General features: G+C 35.9%; 2 protein-coding genes across 5 annotated transcripts; both read right to left on the reverse strand.

Moving 5' to 3' along the window:
- Nucleotides 1–1,304: 1,304 nt before the first annotated feature.
- LOC114516546 (glucose-6-phosphate isomerase-like) lies at nucleotides 1,305–13,885 on the reverse strand. The gene is given in 23 exon segments (XM_028536070.1): nucleotides 1,305–1,589; nucleotides 2,760–2,826; nucleotides 3,432–3,507; nucleotides 3,662–3,790; nucleotides 4,114–4,190; nucleotides 4,352–4,481; nucleotides 4,833–4,865; nucleotides 5,422–5,505; nucleotides 6,166–6,201; nucleotides 6,921–6,964; nucleotides 7,196–7,256; nucleotides 7,523–7,576; nucleotides 7,933–7,977; nucleotides 8,308–8,379; nucleotides 8,496–8,511; nucleotides 9,225–9,329; nucleotides 9,331–9,350; nucleotides 9,979–10,037; nucleotides 10,379–10,454; nucleotides 11,219–11,287; nucleotides 11,592–11,660; nucleotides 12,154–12,244; nucleotides 13,684–13,885. Coding segments are annotated over 23 exon segments (1,671 nt in total). The 5' UTR covers nucleotides 13,818–13,885; the 3' UTR covers nucleotides 1,305–1,465.
- Nucleotides 13,886–14,618: 733 nt separating this feature from the next.
- Nucleotides 14,619–22,727, reverse strand: LOC114516859 (snRNA-activating protein complex subunit 3-like). 4 transcript variants are annotated; one of them, XR_003686325.1, is made up of 12 exons: nucleotides 22,563–22,727; nucleotides 22,008–22,023; nucleotides 20,951–21,030; nucleotides 19,497–19,572; nucleotides 19,217–19,300; nucleotides 19,092–19,130; nucleotides 17,946–18,047; nucleotides 17,602–17,684; nucleotides 16,182–16,358; nucleotides 15,486–15,593; nucleotides 14,886–15,212; nucleotides 14,630–14,683 (listed from the first exon to the last, which is right to left on the reverse strand). XR_003686325.1 is itself a non-coding variant. In XM_028536449.1 (11 exons), exons 1-11 carry the CDS (start codon nucleotides 22,676–22,678, stop codon nucleotides 15,071–15,073), a joined length of 1,023 nt encoding a protein of 340 aa, XP_028392250.1. In that variant the 5' UTR covers nucleotides 22,679–22,727; the 3' UTR covers nucleotides 14,619–15,070. The 4 variants fall into 4 exon arrangements, 3 of the variants coding, with proteins under 3 accessions (XP_028392250.1, XP_028392251.1, XP_028392252.1); XM_028536449.1 differs by having other exon boundaries at nucleotides 14,619–15,212; XM_028536450.1 differs by having other exon boundaries at nucleotides 14,619–15,212; nucleotides 21,721–22,023; nucleotides 22,563–22,637.
- Nucleotides 22,728–27,796: the final 5,069 nt, after the last annotated feature.

The raw sequence follows: 27,796 nt of genomic DNA on the forward strand, positions 1-27,796 counted from the left end.
GACTTGCTATCGACATAATATACATTCGTGTAAAAGTCTATCAATACATAAACAACACAGCGTCGTTTCTTCCTAACCTCTTAGCTCTATTTATGGAATAAACCTTCCAAATTATATTTGTGTTGAATTGAATGCTCGTAATTCATAACATAAGTTGATAAAGTGCGTAGATTCTCAAAGAATTGCTCGATTTTTAAGCCCGGAATGTTTTGAAGCAATGCTCGTCGCTCCTCGTTTCTTTACATCGTGAATAATGTTCAAGTCTAGACGGCACATGCGCAGTTGCGACGTGTAAGAAAGAATCGGGTGTTCCGGGGGGTAATTCTGTGCAAATCCCTTTAAAACAAAACCCAAACCGCGGAAAACCAATGCTTCAAAATTTACAGTAACCGCCAAAATCCCTCAATATTTTGGTGAACTTTGCAAAAGGGGTATAGTGCATTAATAAATAAAGCAAGTTAAACTGATTTAAAAACCTTAAATTACTGATCATACACAAAAAGTTACTATACGCATAAATCAATCTACCCCCCCGTAAAGTTTACACTATGACTGACTGACTGACTGACTGTCTGACTGACTCGTTTGAATTTTCGCCACTCATCACAATACTGCAAAGTTTCTCAAACTTTGCACTAAAAATCAAAAGTGTAAAGATTGTGCACAGAACATGCCATCAAGTCTGAAAAGAGTGGAGATGTGGGTGCGTTACCAGTGGCGTAAATAGAACGATAATTCGGGGGGTGAATATTCATATATCCAGTTCTGCCCTACGGATTCCTTTTGTAATTGCAATAGCTTATAATAGAAATCCGTCGGGCAAAACTGAATATATGAATATTCACCCCCCCAATTATCGTTCTAGTTACGCCCCTGTGCGTTACTCACAGGTTAACTCTAGACTTGAACAATAACGGCATTAGGTAGGTCTTTAGGTCCTATGGCAGCCTCGCCCCGGCGAATGTTTTTGTTTTAACAAAACTGGTCCTATGGATAAATAAAGCCGATTTGTATATGATTGTAATAGTAATCGCTGCGTACGGGTAACAGGAGAACAACTACCCGCGTCAGTGCAGTGTAATGGGTCTATTCAGCGTATATTTGACAAGTATGCAGCATTGTTTTTCGAGAAACAGTGGTAGTTATGAAACAACGATCAATTTTAAAACTGTTGGAGAAGATAGAAAATGAATCAATGTGAGCAAATAGCAAATGAAAACATAGATGCAACACAAACAAAATACAGTGTAGATAAGATTACTAAAGAAATGTTAATTGTATAATATAATAAGTTCGACATAAAGTGATTAGAATAAATTGTAGTCTAACTAGTCTTGTTTTATGATTTATAAATCATAAAACTCGATGTATCCCACATGATTTACTTAATTTAGCACAGTAAGAACGAGACAGGTTAAATAAAGACAAAGTCAGCAGCAATCTTGACCCAGAATCTACGATTCTACTAGGCAGTCGAATGACTTTTCACAAATTTGATCAAGCCATTTGTTGAGCAATCGTGCATTGTTGCAACATCACTTTCCAGCTCTGGTTGAATGACCTTTGCTAACTGTTTTCCAAGCTCCACGCTATAATAATAACAAACCTTGAGTTATTGGAACGATTTATACTAGTGACGGAGGATCATTCGTATGAGTACGACTATCTAGACGAACTATGTAGATTACTAGGTCAAATTAAACAGAATCGCGCGTTTAGAAAGTGCAAAGAATTGGGAAATGATTTAGTTGGTAAAAAGAGTGCACAAGAGCCGTTTTATGATGTATTTTTCGTTTATCGTCCCCACCCCGTATTTATACTACATGACGGATGATGCGTCAAGAAGAACTACCATTTCAATTTGTCTAAATAGACGAAATATGCAGATAATTCATGTTAACAGGTGATCCGTAATTATAAGTTTCCTTCCTTTTACGCACATGCAGACGAACAAGAACGATCTATCTTTCCCTTGCCCAATTTCGTTGTTCAGTAGGAGTCATGTCCCACTGTCTTCAGTGGTTACCATGAGAAATTGACGAATATTCTTGAAAAAATTTGCAAGAATATTATTACAAAATGTGCATAATGCATTGCGAAAAGTGGCGGGATTTAATTCAGTAACGGAAACTTCGATTTACAAAGTATACATTTTGGCCATTTTGAGTTATGATTTCGGTTAGGTTATTCATTTATTTATTTATTTAAATTCGCGAATTGTAACAATTAATTGGCAGGGACACCACAACAGTGTACAACAATTACAATGGGCCCTTACAAAAAACAGAGTATATTTACCACGAAACGCAGCCATACGATACAACAAGACAGAACGAAACAACAAAACAAAACGAGACAAAACAAAGCAGAACGAAACAAGATAAAACAGGGAAAACAAAACGTATACAAGATTCAATTTCCACCGACACTGCCACCGTTATAGGTACAATGTAGTTTTAAAAATGAAACAACTGCTCGTACTCTCTTTTCTGGAATTAGATTGTGTAACCATTATGATGCTTATTGAAGTAATTTCAATTGCAGTTCTGTCTTGTAGATACATTTGGAAGAAATAGAGCAAAGTTGTCAGGTCGGAGTAGTCATTGTAAGATAGAAATGAAACGTACATGCATTAAAATGATCGCCCTGTGTGCACAATCAACTATCAAGTAAATGCAAATTAACAGAAAATGCTGAAATTCAACAACGAATACAAAGGAATTAGTGAAAAAAAATAGAACATAAAGCTTAATACATACCCCCACTGGTCAAATGAGTTTATGTCCCATATTTTGCCCTGTACAAATATCTTGTGTTCGTACATAGCTGAAAATCATAAATTAGGGTTAAGAGTGGGAATGTTTAAAACTTACATTATATCATACTGGTATAAGAATTATAAGTTTTCTACAGGGTGTCCCCAAAATATCAAATCACTCATAACAATGTAATTGTTAGAGTTTAAATGCCTAAGCACTCTGTTGGGACCCACAAGTGTATAACTGTTTGCCATAAGCATTTTTATGCATGATGCAGTAAAATTTGTTTGTACCCCTTTGTCGACTTTGTTGAAAAGCGCATCGCACGTCCGTTGTATGTACTTTGGGTACGCGTATAATTTATCACAATAAACACTGTTGTTCCGCGGTCAGCTGTACTATTTTCTTTCGAAGCAAGAACAAGGCTAATTCAAATTCACAATTTCAAATTTTTCGTATTTAGCATTTTATAAGTTGCATTAAATCCCCATGAATGGGCTAAAATTCGTGACCACGGCATTCAAATTTTAACAATGAGTGATTTCAATAGTTTTCGTTTTTTTTGGGACATCCAGTATAATGAATTGATATTCCTAGGAGTTATTTTAAAACCCAATTATTCGTCGTATTGTACTAGAACACTTATGAAATTACCAGAGACCAGCCACATACCTATAAGGGCTCCTAATGAGAGTGGTGTAAGTTTCTGTAGAACAATTGAATTTGTTGGGCGATTACCAGGAAAAACCTGAAGAAAAAAAAGCAATTTCTGCGTATAAATCTTTGGAAAGAATCTTTCCTTTTCTACAGCACTGAAAACCCATCTTTTATTTAAATCTCTAAAGTAGTTGATAGTAATAGTAGAAAAATTGCTAACAAGCTTCGTTTTAATTCTAGCTCACCTTATGAGGTATTAAATCTTTAGCATCATTCTTATTCATCCCAGCTGCCTCAAGTTCTTTAGCTACCTCATCTGGTGTCTTTCCTTTCATGAGAGCTTCTGTTTGAGCCAAAAAATTTGACAGTAAAATCTGTAAAAAAGGAGTAAAGGGAAGTGGGGTAGTACATAATAGCATGAATGGCTGTCTTGTGCTTTGTAGGAGTACGTGACTGAGCGTTTAACTATAAGACACGTGTTCTCCAATACAATTTACAAAATAAAATTTCAAAATGTAAAAAATACGATTGAATTTACGTCATCGTAGTAAAACAGTCTTCCGGACTTTTGCTGTTTATATCGAAAGTAGCTATTATTGGTGGAATATTCTCGAATATGAGATAGGTAAGTTTGCTGAACGAAAATTATGACTGGAATGTTTGATCTTGACTTTTTGTGAAGGCAACTTTGACAAACCTTATGATGTAATCCGTTAGAAATGGGATTGTGAGTTTCAACCATAGCAATAAAATCACACGGAACAACCTTCGTTCCTAAATAAAATTAAAATCCTGGGTTATTTTGCTATGTGAAAGTTAGCGCATTATCACGTGCATGTGCATGAAATAGAGAACCCCAAGCGTCGGGCTTGATGTGAATCAGGCTTTATGCCCGGCGGCAATGAATACGTTTCAATTTGTCGATCATAACAGACCTTGATGAATCAATTGGTAAAAAGCATGCTGTCCGTTAGTGCCAGGTTCTCCCCACACGATTGGTCCTGTTGAATAGTCAACCGTAGTGCCACATGAAGTTGTGGATTTCCCATTCGACTCCATGTCGCCCTTAATATAGGAATTAATACAATAAACAAGAATTAGCAATGGCAAAATACTCCAGTATACTGGCAATTTAGAATGCTCGAACAGAATTATGAAAATATCATTTCAATTTAACCATCGTGCTTCGTAATGTGTTGCATGCTTTTACAATTAGTAATAAACAATTATACAACTAATACAAGAATAATATACGTAAAAAGAATATTATAAGAATAATATTATTTTGTACGTGGTGTACCTACTAGCTTTATGCAAAATTACAAGAATCTTATTAATTATACAAGAGTCAAGCCACAGGCACAGACATCTTGCAATTGGAAGCAGTATTTTAATGAAGCTATTTTTATTTCTCACCTGCTGGAAGTATGCTGCGAATCGATGTAAATACTAGAAAAAAACAGGAGCCAATCGTAAGAATTTACACACTTTGGTCGATTTTTATGAAATCTGTACACGTGCACGTCTATTCGTGTATACAAGATGTCCCAAAAATAAAATATGAACATAGGCTAAGTATAAAAACAATTTTTAGGCGTTCTGTGGACTATCTTTAATAGTTTGAGAGGGGGGGGGGCATTTTTATACATAGAGTGTAGTTTATTGTCTAGAATAACAGTGGGATTACCAAAAATTGTTTCAACAAAACTCAAGAAGGCAAATTTTATACATGTTTATATCATGCATATTTCATAAGTGCAAGGCGTCCCAAAAAAATACTCTATCGAAATCAGACCTTGCGTTTGAACGTGATTTGTGACTCCTTAGGATTTGATTGAGTTTGTGGCTGAACATTTATAACTTCTTGATCAAAATACATGATAAACAAAATAGTTACGTGTTTAACTCTAAATGGCAAATAACATGCCATACCACGCACGTTCGTAACAAAAGGTCTGGTTATTATAGAGGATACCGGTTTTCAGGCACACTGCATGCAATATACCTGGTCATATGGAAATAAACCATGACTTTGACAGCCAAAGAAATTATTGTACCAGACACCCAGAAGTGCAAGAATAACAGGAATCTAAAAACAAAACAAACAATAATCGTCACTTGCGGTTGATAAAGGTTGATCTAAACCAGTGGTCTACCAAAAGCATGATTATACTTTTTTGTTAAAAACTGTGACAACAATGGGAACGGAATTTGAAGGTTTAAAAATTATTTCAGGTTGGTGGGTGAAAACTCGTTGGGTGTCCTCAACAAAACAGAATTATCATTTGCGCCATTTCATATGACTCCTGCACTGGAAAATTTTAAGTAGTTCTATTATGTTTATGCGGAAATTAAACACGTTCCCGCAATTTTAATTTCAGTTCCTTTCTTTACACTATTAATCGGAAGAACGGAGACAAATCATTCCGGTAATTCTTATCTTGCAAGTCAGTTATCGATAAGAACCTGAAACCTTTACACAAATTTTGACTGCTAATGTTAATACTCAATCATTTAATATAAAACTTTGAGTTATTGGCACGATTTGTGCTAGAGACGGATCGACATCCGTCTGGATGAATGATCCGTGTGACAAATAATTCGTCTGAGTATATGAAACAGTTTACGAATGCCAGGATCTTCTGCATTTTTTGTCTTCAAGCGATAAAAGTTATTTACATGCATAGCGTATGCAGATTGGCCTAAGAACACAATGTTTAGATTCTTCAATACTGATAATGTTACATACATTCTTTTCCAAAGGAGCTGAGCGAAAATGGTTATCCTAAAAGAAAAAAGACAACATTGGAAACAGGAATAGCCAGGGCCGTTGCTAGAAGCTTAATTGGGGGGGGTGTGTATATTCATATATTCGTCCTATGCCCGACTGATTTCTTTTGTACGCTATTGTACACCCCCCCCCCAAATAAGCGGTCTAGCTACGGCCCTGGAATACTGCGAATAAAGAACAATTCAAGTTCTTCCATATTTTCGATACAAGCCATATCTATTTATTGTTATTCCAGTTAAGCTAATTATAGATCAAAACACAAATACGGCAGGAACTGACAAACACATGCAGTCCTGATGTGAAAGCACAAAAAATGTAGAAAACCTTAAAAAAATTAACATGATATTCATATCTCAAAAAATGGTTTCAAAGGTTGATATTGTGGGTTGATTTTTCCTCAATGATTGTAGAGATGTATAAAATAACATGCTTATATTCACGATTGAAATCTGTGACATGATAGTGCACATAGACATGCGCATTCTGAGCGCTTCCTTTAAGCTATTCATAATCAGGCATTAGCCAGAGATAGGCCACTCATACGATATTTTTTTTCAGAAATTTTCAGAAATTCACAAACCTTTTTTTTACGTTGCGTATGAAAATAATAAAGTGATCTTTATACACCACTCATACTTTTCTATCGTACGCAATAGTGTTTTAAAATGGGAATATTGCGACAATTTCGAGCTATTATAAAAGGAAAAACCCACCATAAAATGAGCACCAGCCAACAGTGATTCAAAATTATCCATGCCTGAAAACAAGTTGAAACTTTTACAGAAGAACAAATGGAATAATTCATAAGAATATTATTTTGAAGCATGGAATATGGAAGATAACATTATAAATCATAAAATACTATACAGTATGTTCGTATTATACCCGCATGCCATGATCACACAAATCTTGCACTAAAATTGAACATTAGAACATTTCCAAAATCCAATATTTATCGACACATGCAGAAACTATGAAGTTCACTTACCAATATTTATTGCAATTGACAAGCCAATCGCTGACCATAATGAATAACGGCCACCAACCCACTGGAAAAAAATACAATGCAAAGGTTCAGTATAACAAAAAAAAATAGTAAATGATTTGTGACGTGCAAATACTTGTGTATCACGGTTGCAGCGGTAATGCAAGGAAAATAACGAATTGAACTAATTTCAAACAAGAAAAACAGCATGAACATTAACACAAACAAACGATGTTCTTTTTTAATCTTTAGATCTTTAAAAATCCTGTTATCACAACAATAGTAAGTTCATGCTCTTGTCTTGGTAGAAAATGTAAGAATATAACTTACATCCCAAAAAGTGAACATATTTTTCTCGTCAATTCCAAAGTCTTTCACTTTTGCCTGTAAATATTAAAGATGACCAACAATGAGAATAAGCATTTTAGTCATTCTCTCGATGACAAAAAAAAACATGTGCAGTTGAAATCAAATTAGCTTTTGGTGGTAGAAACTAGAACATAATATTATGCAATTGTGATTAAAAGATAACAGCTGTGTTGCGATCTAGAACATGAAGCCATGCAATGATGTTTTTATATCTCAGCAACTCGAGTCAGGTTGAAATAGATAAAATGTACTTCCGTACTTAGTTGCTGAAATTGGCTCATATATAGTATTTCATCAATCATGAATATATAATACATAATGGATAATAGATCACTGTAACATGCTCCCATATAGGTAATACTTTAACATACCGCATTCGTTGACAAGGCTACAAAATGCTTAGCCACAGCTGATTTCTAAAAGAAGTTGAAAATTAAACATTTTTAAAATTCTAATGGTTGTAATAGCATTTCATAATATCAATATCACAAAGCAAATTACTATGGCTGATGGGTATAGACCCATCTATTGAGAAGTTTTTTATATTTAATCCTGGCAATTTTTTCACGAAATGAAAAATGCTGAACCTATTGTTAATGGGCCAAGATTCAAATCTGCAAGTGAAACAAAGTTCGACGTGTCTTAATTTGACCTTGTAAAATTTTCAGGCGATAAATTATTTAATTCCTTATTCCCTAATAGTCAGGCACACTTTTAGGGCAAATATAAGAGCCTGCTCTACTAACATCTCCAGCAGTATCCAACAGCCATTTTCTTGCAGACGTTGCATTTGTGATGGTCTCAATGGTCGTGAAAGTCTAAAACGAAATATAGAAAGCAGATTTTATATAGGTTATAAGAGCAATCAGCTGATCTGGAAAAAAAATGAAGCAATCAGAAGCCCGATCCTTGACACAAGTGAATTATCATTTACTGCATTTAATAACGCACTGGAAAATTCTTTGAAAATAATTATGCTTATAAATGCATGTTTGCTTTCCATCCAAGTGTACATTGGAATTAAAATAAAATGATCCACTCATTCAAAATTCTCGTTCCAGGATTTAGAAGCTTCCCTTCTACGATAACGAACTTTAAGGCCAATGTTTTCCACTTCAATCGTATATATATATATTAATATATATATATACGCTACGCTTCGTTACGATACGGTTGAAGTGGAAAACAGATGCCGTAAATGTACGACACGGGGCCGAAGAGATACTCTCGCCTATCCTAGAGTTTCGTAACACGTTTTTTATATACTTCAATCGGTAATCATAGCAAAACAAGAGTTGGTAATTTCTTGACATTTGCCTATTTCTTAGTATCAAATGAATGCCGGTATAACAACTGCCTAAAATAGACAAAACACTTTTCGACGTTTCGACCAGAGGGCCTTGGTCACGAGAGTTAGTATGAAGAAACAAGCGACCGGCAGTTTCTTCATATTAACTCTTCTGACGAAGGCCCTCAGGTCGAAACGCCGAGAAGTGTTTTGTCTATGTTACGCAGTTGTTATACGACATTTGATGCTAAGTTGTTTGAAGGCGCACGTTGCTCTCTGGTAATATTTGCCTATTTCTATTGTATTCGGCTTATTGCAAGCTACTAACTTCATCGGGATAAAAATCTCATACTAATACTTCGAGGCCACAATAACAGTGTTGTTGCAGGATTAAGTTTTTCCAAGGTTGTTGCCAAATGCGTGCCATCAATATTTGATACGAAATGAACAGAAGGTCCACCTTTAGAATACGGTTTTAATTTCGGATAACCAAAATGGACCCTACAATAACGATAAGTAACTTAAATTTATAAGTTATCAAAAGTTACGCATGCAAAAGTTGCCGTATATTCCAGGTCGTTGGAGATGGAGCATTTTTTAAGATTATCTTTTATAAGCTGTGCATTGCAAAGTGGACAATACCGAAACGACTTGGGCGTGTCTCCAACAACATTAAATCAAATTATCGACTGGATTTCGTTTGCACTCTTATGAACGAATGACGACTACCAACGACGGATGAAATTCAAGTCAGCGGCTATATAGAATCAAAATCGGCTTTTTTAAATTGGCATCGTTTTAAAACAAAGACCCGTCAAAAATTATTGTCCACATGCATGGAAGCCGTCTTAGATGTGTTGAATATCAACGTATCATCGATCACACGCAATAAAAACAGACAGTTTGGACCAGTCTAAGAGCCGGCACATCATCGGACAGAACTTGGACAGAACTTGGATAATTATAGGTTATTATTAATGAGTGTTTTGGGCATTCAAAAATACTTTAATTCCTACGATTGAAAGAGCTATCATCTAAGTTTTTCTCTTCGGATCAGATTTTTGTCAAGAAAAATTCTCGAAAAGCATATTTTTTGATACCTTGGAGGGAAAAAGTTAGAATACATTACCAAGTCAGATCCTCCAATACCAATGTTAACAACATCCGTAATTTTTTGCCCACTGAAACCTTAAATGAATGGAAAAATTTATGAACGAGACACAAGATGAGACTTTATACAGTCTTTACAAAGAGTTCATGTAATCTGTAAGACATTGCATGTTTTCGTATATGTACAGCATATTTGTCAGAAAATGCTTTTTCTGCTTTCAAATGAATTCCGAAATTGTAAATTTGTCATTTAGAAGCTCTTTTTAAAAAGAGTAATTTGAATAATCTCCAATCGTATAAAATAAAATAATATCAGATAATCATATTGACGATTTCCGTTGATGTCGGGTCAAATATTCCATTCATCAACAGTCGAAATTTCATAAAATTTGAATAGAGTCAACTTCATCAAACCTCACCTTTCCAATCCCCACTACGAACAGCATGACAAAACTTTCTCATTTGTTCCAAAACAGAGTTGACATCATCCATTACCTTAAACAGTTCAACAAATTTAGACCTTTAAATCTAAAGTTTGAACGTGCATTCAGCAGTGCAGGCAAAAGCCTGAGATTAAGGAGGATGCCCACAGTTTTCCCATTGCGACTCATAAGATCAGATGAAATCTTCAGCAGTCGTGAAGGAAATCGCGTTTTCCGGGGAAACCTGCAACTACGCAACGCAATTCTGCGCGTATTCATATATTCATGTTTACATACCGCAGAAAAATAGCCTTGAAAAGAGATCAAAACGCACCACCCTACCCAAATGAGGCTTCTAACTACGACCCTGATACTAATTATGTATGATCAACGCCCAATTTTCGTGTTGCTTTCATTATTAAAGAGAGGGTGTCGAAAACATCAAAGACGCGCAGATTATTATTTAATGGAAATTATCAGTATAATATTATCCCGTAAGCAGCGAGATAATAATAAGGGGGTTGTTGTAGACGAGATCAGCCCTGTTGCAGGGGTGGATCCAGCACTAGTGCACTCGTAATGTAAATTATTGCACTCGTATTTTAGAGAGTTTCATGCAAGAGAACTGCATTCAATTAAATCATTATTTACATCAGCCTAACGCGGAAAATGTTATTTCACCATTTTATTTTTAACGAAATACTGTATTTCAATTAAAAATACCGGTTTATCATTTTGGCCTCTTAAAGGAAGGCTCTCATAATGTATAAAAGCGGTATATTCAAATTTCGTTTAAGAGGTGATAACGTGAATGAATATTCGAAGTTCTATACCTACATTTTTTCCATCAACAAGAATGGGTGTGTTGGAACGATTACGAAGAGCCACGTGAAGAACTGCTCGTTTCTACATATTAGAACATAAAAAATAGATTAAATCTATTGATATACAAAAAAATACTTTGGAGCGTTTTGTGTTACGGGATGTAGCCATTATAGAGGTTTTGATCCATTTAAAAAAGGGCGACTTTTTGTCACGTTGAAGATTATATAATCTTTGTAACATTATAATCTTCAACCTGTCACAGTGCATATCGGTATTTATAAATTAAGAAGCTTGACACTTTTTTAAAAATTACTTTTGGGTATTTTTAAAAGGTTTACGTTTTTGAAAAATGATGTAGCTATATGATATGGTTATATATCGTTACCTCAGTAAAATTTATTTTTTCACCAGAAAATAACCTTTCCCGAGCAGCCAGAACATTTCTACTTCCAGCCTGAAATTTGAAATTTATAGTGAAATTACAGCAATATATACTAGGTTACGTGCAAGGTAGGGATTGCTGCGAGCATTTTATTGGGTCCAAGTGAATTGTTATATGAAATGTTAGTAAACTAAATCCGTTTTAACTAATAGGAATAGCAGGTTTAAAACACGTAAAGTGAACCTCTATTGAGCGTTAACTCGCTGGGACTGCACATGAATTAATACCTGTTAGCGAGAACACTGTCAATGACGTCAATATATGTAGGTCAATATATGCTATATCAAGGAGTGAACGCTGTGTTGCGAGTTGCCGCTAGTACTTGAAGTCTTTAGGAGCAGCTAGTTTTAAAAATGTTTTAACATACGAATCACAACAGGAGTATGAACAATAATAGTAATATTAGGTAGAATTTTGCGCGCGTAGCGACATTTAAATTTCCCCGCAACAAAGTTGAAAGTATTGTACTTTTTGAAAAGGGAAATTGAATATACACAAATCTTACCAGCTCAAACAAAAGTTTCATTGTTTCCTCTGTAATTATGTTTTTCGAGTAATCCAAGAGTATTTCCCCGTCAGAGGTAGCCACTGACAAACTAAAAAACATTAATTTTATAAAAACTGTAACATTATACATGTTGTGATGAAATGCAATAATAAAACCAAAAATGTCTTTTCAGCTTGAATTTGAATATTGAGGGGGGCTTACTACAAAATCTAACCTGATTTAAGGGATTATGTAAACAGGCTCTTAACTATATAAATGCCTAACCAGTGGTGTAACATTTATCAGAGTGATCAGCAGAGCCTAAGTAAATTATATGGGAGGGGGGATATTCATATATTGATCAGCATTATTAGTTTTTGGGATATTCATATATTTGATCAGCATTATCAGTTTCTTTTGAAATTGATTGTTTTTACGCTCTGCTAACAATGTTCAGTAAAAATATTCTTTTCAAATCCATAACGAATACCATTGTTATTAAGGTGTTTTGAATTTAAAATTAAGCTGTGTAATTTATTCTGTGCACCCCTAGATCCGCCACTGCTTTTTTGTTTGTTGGCATGTTTGTGAACTGAGCTAACAAGGTAGCCTGGGCACTGGTTATTCAAATCAACTTTAAACTGGTGGCTAATTATCATCTCAGTTCATTGCGGACAATTAACACATCAGTAAACAGCTTTTAGAATAACCATTATACCAGAATAACCATATTCTATGTTTTGAAATTAACCCATTTAATCAATGAATCCAGTTTGACATTTTGCAAAACTCACAGGTGGCAATTAAGATAGGTTTGGGGGTCATAGTCAAAAGTTTGATTGGGTTGTTAGCTTTGTGGAACCAATCAAAAATCATGTGACATGTTTGTCATCATTATGAGAAAGGTCTATTGTAATTAAATAGCTAGCAAATGCACACCATAAAAACTGTAAAGAATTTTGCTAATGAATGGTAGCGTGACAGAATATTATTGATAGTCAGATAAATGATGGGTATGTGGATTAAGATAAAGTCAGTATATATTTTCAAATAATATATATTTATAAAGAAGGACATCCTGTTTGTATGCACTTGACTAAGGAAAAGGTAATTTGTCTGAAATCCATCTCTGTATAATAATTAGCAAACAGGTTAATCAGCACAATTGAATTATTTGGTTTGTTCTATATATGTTCTAATATATTGTGATAATTTTCAAATGGTTACTTAATTGTTGTCCATGTATTGACTCCATTCCCCGTGCATATACACTTGGGTAAAAAGGAGGTGTATTGCCCAAATGATACTAGTTTAGCTCAGCTCTGCTTGAAACAACTGTAAATCGATTACAATCGCCATAAAAGTTCAATTCTAAATTTCTGCAGGGATTATTATGCTGAATGAAAGCATAGTCAACTGGCAGGTATCGATTTTAAAAAATAAATTTCATAATACATACCATACGGAAGGTAGTTATATAACTTTAATAGCACGAAGAGTGTGTTTATTTGGAACATTTAAAGGTCAGTCTGTTTAGTTCATACAAACCTAAATTTGTCAAAACGTTTCGAATCATCTTCGAACAGCTTTCTCATGTGAATCTTTGATCCAACTGCGTCATAGTGTTCTTGCAAAGCTTTAAAAGTTGGATCGTCTCTCAATCTCCTTCCACTATCGTCCATGTTTGACAATTATGTTTGACATGTTATATAACCGAAGTTAATTAATCAATTCATAGTCGTCACTGATTGAAATTGAAAGGAAATCAAGCATGATCAAGCATGATCCACTCAGAATGCTTGTGACAAAAAATTACCAAAATGACCCAAAAATTACCCTAAACTATGGCAGCTAATGGTAGCTAATGGTGTTTCTGGGTAGCTGTCAGCTGTACCGTCGTACGACTAGGAACCGAGAAACACCAGTAAACAAAACCCTTCCTCATCAAACATGCAATATTGAATATTCAGCCCTGCCCACACGACGCCGGAAGAATTTAAAAACGTTAGAATACTTTTACGGTGACGGCCTGACTGACGGGTTCCGTACAAACGTATTCGGCGTTTCCGTCCAACTGAAAACGAAAGAACTTGAAAACGACGATTGAGTGGATACGTGTGGACGGCTTTGCCGGATAATTTGAAAACGATGTGAAAACGATGACATAACGTATTAAATCGTTTCCATAGGCTGGTTGTTTTCAAATATAGGGTGAATAGGCAGAGTTTTGCGCGCGGGATGAAATTATTTGTTATCTGTGCGTTCTCCGAAAAGCAAAGAAAAATTCCGCTCTGCGCATCCCATGTTCTATAAACGCTAAAAGGCATAATACTTCTCGAACCGAGTAATTTTCAAAACTAATATATACCAATGCCTTTTCGGCAAGGCATTTTCTACATGGAGATGAAATGGAAAATTGTGAAAAAACACAATAATTATATATATATTTACATTTTAACAAATTACAATTTGAAACATTTACAATTTACTATAGTCTCTCTCTCTTCTCTCTCTGCGCACAGATATGACCAAGTTGTTGCGGAAACAACTATAAACGTTAAAACCTGAGATATAAGTTTTCATCCTTATCGTATGATTTAATGGCAGAAGCAACTACTCAGCATTCCATAGAAACTTGGAACAAAATGGTCTTCGTCTTTTTAGAGCCTTATATAAACCATGTTGCAGCGTGTATCGATTGGAGTGAAAAATTGTGACGTTTTTGATAAAAAAAATACAGCAAATCTTACATTTGACTGCAGAGGGTTGTTGCCTAACGCAGCAGAATGAGGGCTCCAATTTACAACACAACTTTCACACTGAAACTGAAGCGTCGACGCCTTCATCCATCCATAACCAGTCGGGCTTTGCACACAAGTAAATTTGTGGGGATGACGATTTTTTGGAAAAAGCATCATTAATTCATTTCCTGTGATTACCAGTAATAGTCGCCAGAGTATTGATAAGCACTGAATGGATACGCTTTCTGATTGTCCCTGTAGTGTAAAGCCTTGAAGCATTTTTCACAAAACAAACTTGGGTCTTCCGACATTAATAGATCATCTCGCGTTAGCCACCTTGGAAGAATAATCATGCACAAGGGAATTAAAAATAAATCTTTATGACATTGATAAAGCCACCGTCCTCTAAATTCCAGGAGGCGAGTAGCTTTTTAGCGGAGACAGAAACAATCATACAAATCTAACGGTAACGCCACTTTCTAATACTAAAGGCAGGTTGTAATGGGTTGAGGTGAACCCAAATTTGAAGCTGGAACAACCTCTTATGTAAGCCACTAAGCCTCGCGAGACACGTGACTGTAGTACCTACGGTATAACAATGAAAATTACCTGGCGCTGTATATTGAACAAATCATACATCTTTGTCTCTTTGGTCGTGGACGAAATATGTGAAATGGATAGTTACAAACATCTTGTGGATCATCCGCATGTAACATTCTAACGAAACGACGAAAAATAAGACATACGTATTATCAAGTCCAGCTTGCAGAACCAGCTCAGCAAAACTCAAAATCCAAAGAAGTTTACGTAATATGCAAGACACGTACATCAGCACGTGGATGATTGTTACGACAGTAATTTTACCATAACTAGAATGCCGATATAGCTATGCAAGTGACGTAACACACGGTTATTACAGTCAGGAACTACAGCTCAAAAGACAGTATTTTTGAAAATACGGATTCCGTATAACGGTGAAAACATACGATGAGAAAATGAAATGTACATATTGTTGAAATTTAGAAGATCAGCATACGTTGCAAAACGTACTAACAGTAGTGTGCCACTTGAAGCCCGGTATTCATTTAGTCGTAATTCTCGTGAACAAATCATTTTCACCGATGAGGAATAGTCAGGATGTAAATTTGTCTTTGTTTCTGTATTCAAATCGGTCATTGCTTACTGCACACACATAGAAATATTCTCAATCACATCAGCCACCTTGACATGTTCACAATACTCACGACTGATCGAATCCATGCAGGTATTAATAGTTAGCAACTAATATTTGCCTGGAATATTTACCTTAAATCACGAAACAATAGCAAATGCTCACAATCACCCTGGTGCACAAAAACATAGGGATAGCCAAGTTTAATTGTTAAATCCTCAAACTTTGTCTCTTCCATTTTCTTGCTTGAACAAACACCGTATCGAGGTAGCTCGCCATTGTGTTTTTTGTTAGTCCAATCCATTATGAGTCTGGAAAGAAGTGAAAAAGCAACATTTAAGTTCACGTATTTTGGCCGGAAAACGTAGAAAAACATCAAACCCTTTTGGTGTACCTCCAAGGGCGTAACTAGAACGATAATTTGGGGGGGGGTGTTTATTCTACCCGCGACGGCCGGGTTTCTATTGTAAGCATTGCACTTAGAAAAGACATCCGTCGGGCAGAACGAAATGTATATGAATAATCACCCCTTCCCTAATCATCGATCTAAATACGCCCCTGCGTACCACTCAAAGTCCTTTAGCTTCATTGTTTACATTATATAGTAGACTAAGGGCTGTTTTCCACTGTCGTGTTTCTTGCACGTACGTACACGCACGCGTAAAAGCTTAAACCTTCTTAGTTGTTGTATAATTAATCTCATGCCAGAAAAAAACGTATCAAATCATGAACAGAATCCAACCCTATGCATTTGTTCAATCGTTGATTCCATAAGGCTTTACGTTCGTATAGAAATACGCACAAAAACGCGACAGTGGAAAACAGCCGTAAATCTTGAACAGCATTTAGTGTCAACAACAAGCAACAAGAGTTTTTTTTAAAATAATGGAGCTATATTATAGTCACAAATGTCAACGCCATTACCACTGAAATGAATACTATGAATAAAGAACAATACTAAAGTGACCTTTTTTCTCTGCGTATACGCCTAGAAATCTCTTTCAACAATTTTGTTTTCAGATTATGTAGTACCGTGTAAACATAGCTAATTTTCTGCTTTCCAGCTTTGCAAAACATTTTAAAATGTCAAAACGTTAGAGTACTGCATGTTGGGAGATGATATAAGGTTTTCAACACATATTACGCGACATAAAAATGAGACACCATGCAATGCCAATGGGTTGATCCGTATCTTTTTTGGCGTTTCATCGCCTTCTTATAACCTTGCATATAGTCAATATTAGATTTTCACTTCAAATCATCGCCTATCCAAACCCAAGAATTTGTACCCAGGTAACCTTTCCAATCACTTTGTCCCAGATACATGTAACAACTTTACTATCACAAAAATCACTAACCATCTCTTTGCATGCATTCTTTCCTCTTACACTTACTTAATAATAAAACGAGAGGTATTCTTCGATACTTCATGCATGCTTGAAGAATGCAAATTTAAATCAAGTCCATGATCCTGACGAGATAGAGTGTTTTGACGTCGGTTGAAATATGCTATAGCCCATAACAGTTGACTTTGAAACAAAATTGACAACTTACTTGCTATAATCTCGACATAAATCGCTTCTTGTGTCATTGTAGAAAACACTCTCAATGAATATAAAAGCAGACGGGCAAATATCCTACAAAATTGAGACTACATTATTGTTACTTCCTGTAACGGTAATTTAACATACAGATCAACTTTGCCTTAATTGTTGAGCAATTCTTACTGGGCATTGCATTAAACAGGCCAACGGTTAAGCCTCCATGTTAAAGTAATGAAAGGTAAATAATTTTATGGCAACCCAACGTTTAGGAACCAGTCTTCGTTTTCGCAATTTAACAAACCTGTTGCCTAACATAACAGTATTTTTCTTCTTGCACGAGAGTGAATACCATACCTTGCCTGTAGCGATTCTTGCAAAATCGGGATTCTCGCTGTGCTCCCCGACAACAATAGAATCCGCGGGACAATATATTTTGTCACGTAAATCAGTTAATGTCTAAAACGGATAAACATGTCCCGCATTAGCCTGGCACTATATGTATCTTGTACGTGTTACGTGCAAAAACAGCGCATATCAACATATAGAGTACATGGGTTCTATGCAAACGTCACTGCCGTTTTCTTTCAATGAAATACGAATAAGGCGAGCTGTGTGCATGTTACTTATATTAATAAAATTCTTGTATTGATTATGAACAGATTTTATGAAGCATTGATAAATGTTCACCTTCTTTCATGTCTCTGTACTATTTGACTGAGGTATTATTGCATGAAGCAATACTCAAAAGTGGGGTTAAGGCTAGGTTCGCACAGGATCGACCGGGTGAATTTAGGACCGTGCTCAAATTCGTCTGGTCTCCTCGCGTGAACACGTAGAACCGGTAAAATATTCATTCGTTTCCATCGTGTGAACACCTGAACCGGACGAATTAGAACACGTTTGCAAATTTGTCCGGTCCCTAAGTCACGGATGGGAATACAGCTGAGGAAAACTACTGCTTTATTGCTTGCAATTGGCGAGCCAATCTTGTCGACTATGCAAATTGTTGCAAGTTTGAAAGCAAGAAGATGGTAAAAGGTTCTTAAACCGTTTTAGCATTTTATTTCTGCTATGTAGCTAAATATATTTTCGTGATCAATGACTGAGAAAATCATGAATCTCTCAAAAGAATTTAATGTTGATGATTTGTCAGGTGGGTGCTACCGCGTATATACAATACAAGGTTCATCAAGAATTTTCAACTGAACTTTATCCTTAAAGGTCTGTTGACACGATCCAATGTTGTCGGATCCGATTCACTTCTGATGGATGTTTTATAGTCAGTTGACTTGCAATGTATATAGTCAGCAAATCAACTAGAACCAATGAAGTACTGTTTTATCAATAACAAACCACATTCCATACGTCAGAAATGAATTGGATCCGACATATTGGATCGTGTGAACGGACCTTAAATCAATATCGTGTAACTTTCCGCATGTACTGTACAATATGCATGAAAACAATTCGAATTACTTTTTAGCAATAGCTATGTCCTACCTGTCTTCCAAGTACCAAAAATTCTTGAACTTTTCTTAACTATATTAAGACGGAGAAAAAATTATGCATATATATAAATAAGTATGAAATACTTTATAATTCTTGGAATAGTATTGATTAATTACCTTCACGGGATGATATAGTGCTACAGAGAGGACAACTTCTGGTACATCTATTTTATGACCGGTGACAGCTGCTTTCGCCTTTTGCTAGAACAAACAGAGCAAGCTAAATAAGTTCTTCTATGTTTTGAATTGGAATACATCATCGCCCCGAATTGCTAGACTGTTTATCAAATTGAAATTACTGAAAGTCGCTATTCGGTTAACAAATTTTAAGATTGATAGACGTTAGCTTTATGACTAATAAGTTCAAACCCAAATCAAAGAATGTTTATATACCTACAAGCTGTTCTGAAAGGATGATATAATTCTTCTGTTTGAATGATGCTCTGCGAGAACTCCTGGATTCAGGTAACACGCTGTGAAATACAGGAAAAGTGCTAAATGAGATCAGGTTTTCAAATACATTATTAATAAACATGCACAATTACGCTAAAATTACGTTTTCAAATGCATTATTAACACAATTACGCTAAAAGAGATACTTGTGATCGAGTCTTGATAGGCCTTTAGCAGGGATGACTAGAACGATGATGATTGGGGGTGGGGAGGGTGTTTATTCATATATTCGGTTCTTCCGGACGAATTTCTTTTGCGAGTGCAGAAGCTTAAAAATCTGTCGAGTATGTACAACTGAATACATGACTATACACCCCCCCCCCCCAATTGTCGTTCTAGTTACGGTCCTCGCCTTGAGCCAGGCAGAATGGCACTATATTCATGGGACTAAAATGAGAAATTAAAGGAAAGTGGGGAGGAAATCCCGGAGTAAAATTCTACCTGGGCATGTTAGGGCCCGTCCACACGATGCCGGAAGAATTTGAAAACGCTAGAATAATTCTTACGGTTACGCGTACCGTGCACACGTAACCGGGCGGATACGTGTGGACAGCTTTGCCGGATAAATTTGAAAACGATGACGTCACGTATCAAGTCGTTTCCATATTAATGTTCGACATTATAATTATTGCTGTATTAGTTTCAAGTAAGTCTTATTTAGGTTATTTTCATGGTGAGTAAAATCTTCGCCAATTCTTTTGGCATGAAACATGTCGAAAATGTCGGAGTATGGTTATACACAATTTCTTATTCACGACATGCATTTAATAGATATACTCAACAACAATATTTATGAGTTCGGGCTTGTCGGCTTGATGCTTCCGGCATCGTGTGGACAGGGCTTTGTTCTGCCTAGCTTTTTTAGGTTTCCAATAAACTCATGAAACAAATTATTTTTATCATGCACCTACATAGAAAAGTCACGCTTTCCGAAAGTCGAGCAATTTCTCAAGTGCAGTATCACGCAATCCTGCAAGGAAAACCATTTAGTATTTTCTCTATAAAATAACTACAATGAAACGACGGTCAAATTTTCCGCGCAAAGCGGCATTGTAAACTTTCCGTGCAGGATTAATTGTCTCATACTGCACGCCTACGAACCAATCAAATTGCGTGTTTCATCATAGTTATTATATAAAGTCTCATACTTAAATCTCAAAATCGCCATTTTACAGCCGCTAGATGTTTTTGATGGGCTTCCAAAAGATTACAGAGTACATATTTAGAAGGAAATTTGAACTTGTTTTAACTTATTCAGTAGAATTTTCGTTAAGAACAAAAGAGAAAAGCACAAATGTGATCCAGTCAATAGTTTTTCCTGTTATAATTTTATTCTACAACCATGTCACAACAAGATGATGAAACAACATAATATTGACATATTTAATGTTTGCTTACTTTAGAGTGGCTAGATTTGTTTCGGAGAGATATATTGTCTTACTTGTGGCATCCATCCTATCTATATCCACATCTTTACACTATTTGAAAAAAGAACAGAATTTAGTCATATAATGCATTCTAAAGTATTATAAGGCATGAATCACAACCATGGAGCCACTGTGCTAGTATATGGAAATCTAGTCAGGGTTTTATAAACAAATGCTATATTAGATCACACAGTGACTATTGTATTATTTCACAAATAGATAATGTTGAACCATTGTCTAGCACTTCAGTTATAGATACATGGTATGGCATCATTTATGATAAGAACAAAATAGTTGCCACAAAATAGTAGCTGCTGGGGCAAGCCGAAAAAGTTCCCAAGTTAAACAGGCAAACAGTTTGTTTTTGTTTTCCGCAATACTTGGGAAATTAAACAGGTAAACAGTTCATTTTTGTTCTCCCCAACATTTAGGAAAATTGTTAAAGTAAAAATTTTTGCAATCTATATATAGGACTAAAGAAATGCTATTGGCTAGCTTAAGACAAGTGCTAAAATGTGATTGCCTAACAAAATAAACAAGCGATCACTGATCAAATTCATTAAAATTTTCTGAAGTCACTCTGTGCATCTGTTCTCTTATATATTATGGCTCTTGACCAATGAAATTGCTTAAATTCTAAACGTTATTATATAAACAACTATTATACAGGACATGGGAGAAGCATAAGGATTTGAGCAATCATATGCTTTCCTTTACCATTAAAATTTATGCAAGACCTACTGTATTTCCTTATTAAACATATCATATTTTTATATTCTTTTTCCATTGTTTTTATCCTGTGGATGTAAACACTTTTATCCATCCTGAATTTTAGCAGGGCTTCAACCTCTTGCTACACTCTATAATGTGTAAGGCTGATAGAACACTTTATCTAACAATCAGAATGATTTTATTATGAGGTAACTGCTCACACTGACAACCATGTTTCACGTGCATGTATGTGAAATATTAAGGGACTCAAAGAATTGGATATGAATCAGTTGAATCTATGTATAATGTATAATTACCTTAAGATTACTTGGACTTTGCAGATCGAAACATACAAAAAAGACAATTAAAATATTAAGAATTAAATCTACTACAATATAACATATACACTGCATTGTTTTAATTTAGTAAGCTCATGGTCTAATATATGTCATAGGCTGGTCATTGCAAGGCATGATTTTCAGTATGGATGAGTTAGTGTGTATATATAAGCCCATTGGAAATTTTCAACACCCCCACAAAAGTTTAGAGTAATCTTGGCATGATTATACTGCATGGTTTTTTTGTTATTATCATTGATCAACTTGTCAATGCCTTAAAATTTTTCTGGGGTTGTTGATTGTAATCAAATTGATTCATTGATATAGTATTATATCTCACATATTATGCTTATAAAATGGATTATTTAACGCACACAGTTATTGTTCCACGTATTTATTAAAATATCTAAAGGTCGGAAACTTTATTCGATGGATAGCGCTATGCCGCTATCCAGCTTTCGTACAACCGGTCTCTACAGTTTTTGGTCAAATATAAAGGCAACATAAAAAATCTTTATAAATACTTCAATTTACCTACAAACATCTTCAACTTCTTGTAAGGTGTCCTGGGCTATGTTGTCCAAAAGTTTTGATCGATCTCTAACATTTTCTTCAAGACTAATATCCTCAACATCAAGTGTTGAGGTCATTTCTTTTTTGAAATCCTTTATATTTACCAGCGAAGAGAACTTAAAAAACGCCATGTTGAAATGAAATTTAGGACTTGAGGAAATGATGTACTTCATGTATGCCTCTTACGAAGTCCTTAAAATGACGCCCAGACAAAGACATGGACCATGAAGATTGAAGACTTCATGATCAGATTTCTGAGAAACGCCTTGGGCTTGGTGTGTGACAATTTACTTTCAAAATACGTCTTGATATAACAGTAACAACAGATATGATGCAATTCGCGATGACACGTCTTCAACTCTTTCTTAACGAAACGTAAAACGACTTTGAGGTCTTGAAATGAGTAAATGACATATCCCTGGCAGTAGCAAAACATCGCATAGAATCGTACAAATATGGACACGTTAGCATCGTCAGCTCAATGAAACACCAAAAAACAAACAGAAAATATAACCTCGAAAAACGGGAGAGGGGATTGTGAAAACCTCATTTTGACTGGCTTGTGCAAGCAATGATTTCTTGAAAATCAGGAATTTTGATTATATGGAATGAAGGTTTAGGTTTTGGTTTCCAAAATATGGGAAATTCAGTAATATTTTTGGCGGCTCAACTCATAGCTTGCGCGATGTTAATGCTCGAATAATTATGTAAGAATGATTTCTTGCAATAACTCAGTTGTTCGTATTTTTTCCTTTGAAGTTATCTAAATAAAGTCTAACATTGTGCCACTCCACCAGAAAACCTGGCCGAGATTGAAGCGAGAGTTCAACAGGGGATGGATATTCTGAAACAGAACCGGCCAATGGTTCTTTCTGTCGTTTTTAACTTGATAAAGCCAAAGAGATCAAGAAGCACAAGACTTTGTGTGTGGATATAGAAACGGGGGACTGAAGTTAACTTTTGTAAATCCTGCTCTTATTTGGCTTTGTATACTCTAACGTGTTGCGGTAAAAAATTAATGCGAACATCTGAACCTCGGAATGTAATGTTTCCCTTTTGCTAAAGCCTAGCAGTTCATACGTCTCATTCTTTTTCCATTTGCTCCACTTTATTTATTGTAAAGCTTCAGTTAATCGAAAATGCTTGATCAGACAATTACCATGAAATCTAAGCCATATTTAAACATTTCATGAGGCATAGACACGTAGACAAATAGTCACAGCTTTGTACTTCATTTACTCTACTCTAGCAAAAGTAACCAATAGATACAGAGATGGAACTAGGTGACAAAAAGTACTTAAAAACTTTTTTTAATACGCGCACCAGTTCCAGACTCTGTGTTATAATTCTCTCTGCCATGCGCGCGCAAATTATTTTGAAATCAGTACGAATGCGAAAAGACCGTTAATTAAGAATAAACGTCCGAATGTATTCGTGACGGCAGACGAACGTATTGAAATACGGAAAGCAGGGCGCTTATATATATAGCGCCCTGACGGAAAGCGTTGGAAATATATAAAACAAATCGAAGTCGAACGACGGAAATGTTTCAAAGGGAAAGGTATAAGTGCTTAATTAAATTCTGATTCATTGATTAATCTTTAATTTGCAAATTAACCTGATCTTCTGGCGAGATTTCCGAGAGGCCAAACGAGGTTTAAAATTTGTTTGACTTCTCTGGCACCGGTTGTTCAAAAGCCGGTTAACCTGTGATTAAATGTATTTTTAAGACTTATATTCTTATATTCTTATTATACAATATTCGTATTCAAAACTGTAAGAAATTATTCGTGTGTACATGTTTCCTCCCCTTAGACTAAGTCATCCATTATGAATCGAAGTTAATCTAGGATTAAGAAGTTATACTATGCACCTAACTAGGTTAAGCCAGCTGGGTTAATTTTTTTATAAATTTCAGGCACTTTAAGATTGACGTTTATAGCGAACCGCTAACCGCAAACTAAAGTTCGTATTCGTCATTTACTAATTCGATGTTGGCAAATCTTGGCCATGAAAATTGAAGCATGAAATGTGAACTTAGCCTTCGAAGACCTGCATGCCGGTTTACTTTAAATGCGTTTTATGATAAACATACTTGCAGGTTCGGTGAGTCGGTATTTACGCACCGAAGTAGGCTGAAACTTTCAGCCTCCCGAAATGCGTAGATCCCAGACTCACCATACCTGCAAGTATGTTTATTTTTTATGTGATCATGCCATTTCGGGAAAAAGTGTTCAAAAACGTACGCAATGGTTTGCCTGGTGGGTTCAAGTTTGAACAAACCTGTTCTTAGCCAACAAGAACACAGCTTTTACACTAGGTATGGGATAATAATGTCTTCCTCTTTCGGTTACCGGTATCAATCTTAAGCTCTCTTATAACTGAGGGTTAACGCTAACCCCGAGCACAAACTAAAGATTATATATTCTTCCTCTGTGCCCTGGGTTCAATTTAACCTGCTTTTGAACAAAAAATAACCGCCTCCGGATCTTGGGTTTTGCACTAGTGGCAAAATAATGTGTATTTACCTAGATATTGAATGGAAATGTGATGAATTTGAACGTTGTTGAAATGAGAAAGAGAATTCCGAGATTGGTAAGAAATATAGTTATGCTATTTCAAAATAGCTGTTTTCTGGAAGCTGACTTAACTGCAATTTCCAATGTATTTAAATTTGCATCAAATATATTCACAGCTCGCCCATTTGAACCTCGTGTCTCTACGAAAATGGACTGAAGCGGTAAGTTATGATGTATATATATTAAAAAATGAAGTGTCTGTGAAGGAAAAAGGCCTATAGCCTATTATGAGAACACAGAAATCAATTTCAAATACTGTACATCTTGCCGGAATAGGTGAAATTAAAACGGTGAAAATCACGGACTAAATTACAAACTATATTTATTTAGTGTAAACTAACGAAAAAGCATTTAAAGCGATTTCTTCTGCCGTGATTTTTCCGATTGAATTATGTAATCAGGAGCTATATTTTATAGTAAGATTTTAAAGGGCCGAATATTCAGCTCGGAAAGCTATGAAAGCCGCGATAACACCGAGGCCTAGCTAAAAAGTCTTCATTGTAAACAACCCCTTACCGAAGTTTACTAGATCGAATCATTGTGTATATTCAGTGATTCAGGAGTCTGATCCTGATTAGGTGTTTTCCAGTCGAATCGGCATCAATAATATTTCTGTTCTGATTAGTTGAGATTGATTATTTGAGGTCAATTTACAGGCCAGAAAAATACATATTTACACCTTTTTCCCTTCCATTCGTAATACTAAAGAACGAATCACCGCCAAACAAGCAACAACCAACTATCGAGAAAGCACCACCCCGAAAGGTGGAGTTGAACACTCTTATCACCACACAACAGGCTTCAATTGTGGGTAAGAAACCTATTCGAAACGCAGAAAATGGTACCCTCTCTAACGCACAACACTCTGCAAAGAAAAAAACACTCCCAAAAGTTGAACATCCCATCACCACACAACCGCCTTCGTTGAAAGAACCAACCCTAAAGACTAGAAGTGACACCCCAATCATCATGAAACAGTCTACAAAGAAAGAACGTCAGCAAAATGTGGAGACTGACACGCACATTACTGGTCAAAAGCCTGTAATGGTGAAGAGAGAACCACCGTCAAAGGCGAAGACCAACTCTTCCGTCACCACTTCACATCCTGCAAAACAAGCGATACATTCTCCGAAAGACCCCGAAGAAACAGAACCATCGCTAACTCAACCAGATTATTTCAGTGACTTCATTTCGCCACCCCCCGCGCCTTCGCAAGAGGTTAGTTCTACCCCGTTATTCACCATTGGGTTCGCTTCATCCGCAAAATCGTCCAAGAACTACAAGAAGCCACAGCGGAAATTACTGACACAGAGAATAAAACGACCGCTGAGACCACCGCCGCCTGTAAAGGTGACCAGCTCAGGCCTCCGAGGATCCAGACGCGCTACATCATCGCCGCAAGAATACAAAGCAAAAAATGAGTTCAAAGACTCCAGAAGAACATTGGTAAAGACAGAAACGCAGACAGCACGTCAACAACACGAGTACTCAACCAACGGAACAAGATCTCCACCTGGAGTGAACCAGGCCGGGAGACCTCAGAATAATTCAATGGAAACGAGGTCAACACAACCGATGCCATTAATGTCTGTGGCAACTTATGCACCCTTTCCAGAATGGAAAATGCCGTATCGTCGAGATGGACGAAAGATAATTGAAAAACATTGAGGCTGTTACCAATATTCACCATTGTACACAAGCTCCATTTTTCCTTATCTATTCAATCTACAAGCTCGGATTAATTAACACAGTACTTGTTAACACAGTACAAGCTAGGTCACAATGTACATACACATGGAATTACTGAAAAAACTATCACAGGCACAGAGTTTTAGATCTTGGAATATTGTGAGTAAATTGTCAAAAGGGGTTATTCTGAGCTGGAGTTGCTACCATTTTTTGAAATTGTAAGAAAATTCTGGAGATGAAAACTTAGTCTAGGACCTGTAAAGGAGTTTGTATGCACTTCATTTAATTAAGACAGATTATCTCAACTGTTTTAGGGTAACATGATCATGCTGGTCGACATGGCATATGTGCCAAAATGTGAATCCGGGACGAAAGTCTTGAAAATGACCACACCCAGAAACGGCATCGTTGACAGCTCTAATTCCGGAATTATCCAAGCTACAGTCTTTCTGAGTTATTTATATGGTTCAGAATGGTTGCTTTTAGGGGTGGTTACTGGAGGGTGAAATTATCCTAGTTTCATATCTTACAAGAAAATGAATGTTTACCATTCCAGGTCAACTGCTGATTATGCATAAAATTACAGATTCACCTGGCAAAGTCTATTTTTTCCTATTTAAAAAATTTTTTGCTATATGATGAAAAAACATGTTTATTTTAGTATATTTATTCTACATTTCCTAGGAAGTAACAATGTTTTGTTGCGATATGACGTATTTCATTTCACTAACCCCCCGCCAGAACACGATGTCAGCCGTATTTTGCAAATTTAATCGCCGATTTTCGCCGTCCGTCCCAAGCGCTTTCCAAATATTGTACTTTAACACGATTCTAGTTGACTACTGAATTATTGAACCAATTTTCGATGGGTTTTGAAGTAGTGCCATGTAATATTTTTTCATTTTTGTGTCCATTGACATTTTATCA

This window comes from Dendronephthya gigantea, unplaced genomic scaffold, assembly GCF_004324835.1.
Source record: "Dendronephthya gigantea isolate DGI-Jeju-01 unplaced genomic scaffold, DenGig_1.0 000006F, whole genome shotgun sequence".
Classification (NCBI taxonomy): domain Eukaryota; kingdom Metazoa; phylum Cnidaria; class Anthozoa; order Malacalcyonacea; family Nephtheidae; genus Dendronephthya; species Dendronephthya gigantea.

What these genes read in the sequence shown, in the direction of transcription:
- LOC114516859 (XM_028536449.1), bottom strand. Translation starts at nt 22,678, where the DNA reads ATGACCTCAACACTTGATGTTGAGGATATTAGTCTTGAAGAAAATGTT. An exon ending in ACAAATCTAGCCACTCTAAA is followed by an intron (nt 19,573 to 20,950) that starts GTAAGCAAACAT and finishes TGTATTTCACAG; the next exon opens with CGTGTTACCTGAATCCAGGA. An exon ending in TTTTGGTACTTGGAAGACAG is followed by an intron (nt 18,048 to 19,091) that starts GTAGGACATAGC and finishes TATCCGTTTTAG; the next exon opens with ACATTAACTGATTTACGTGA.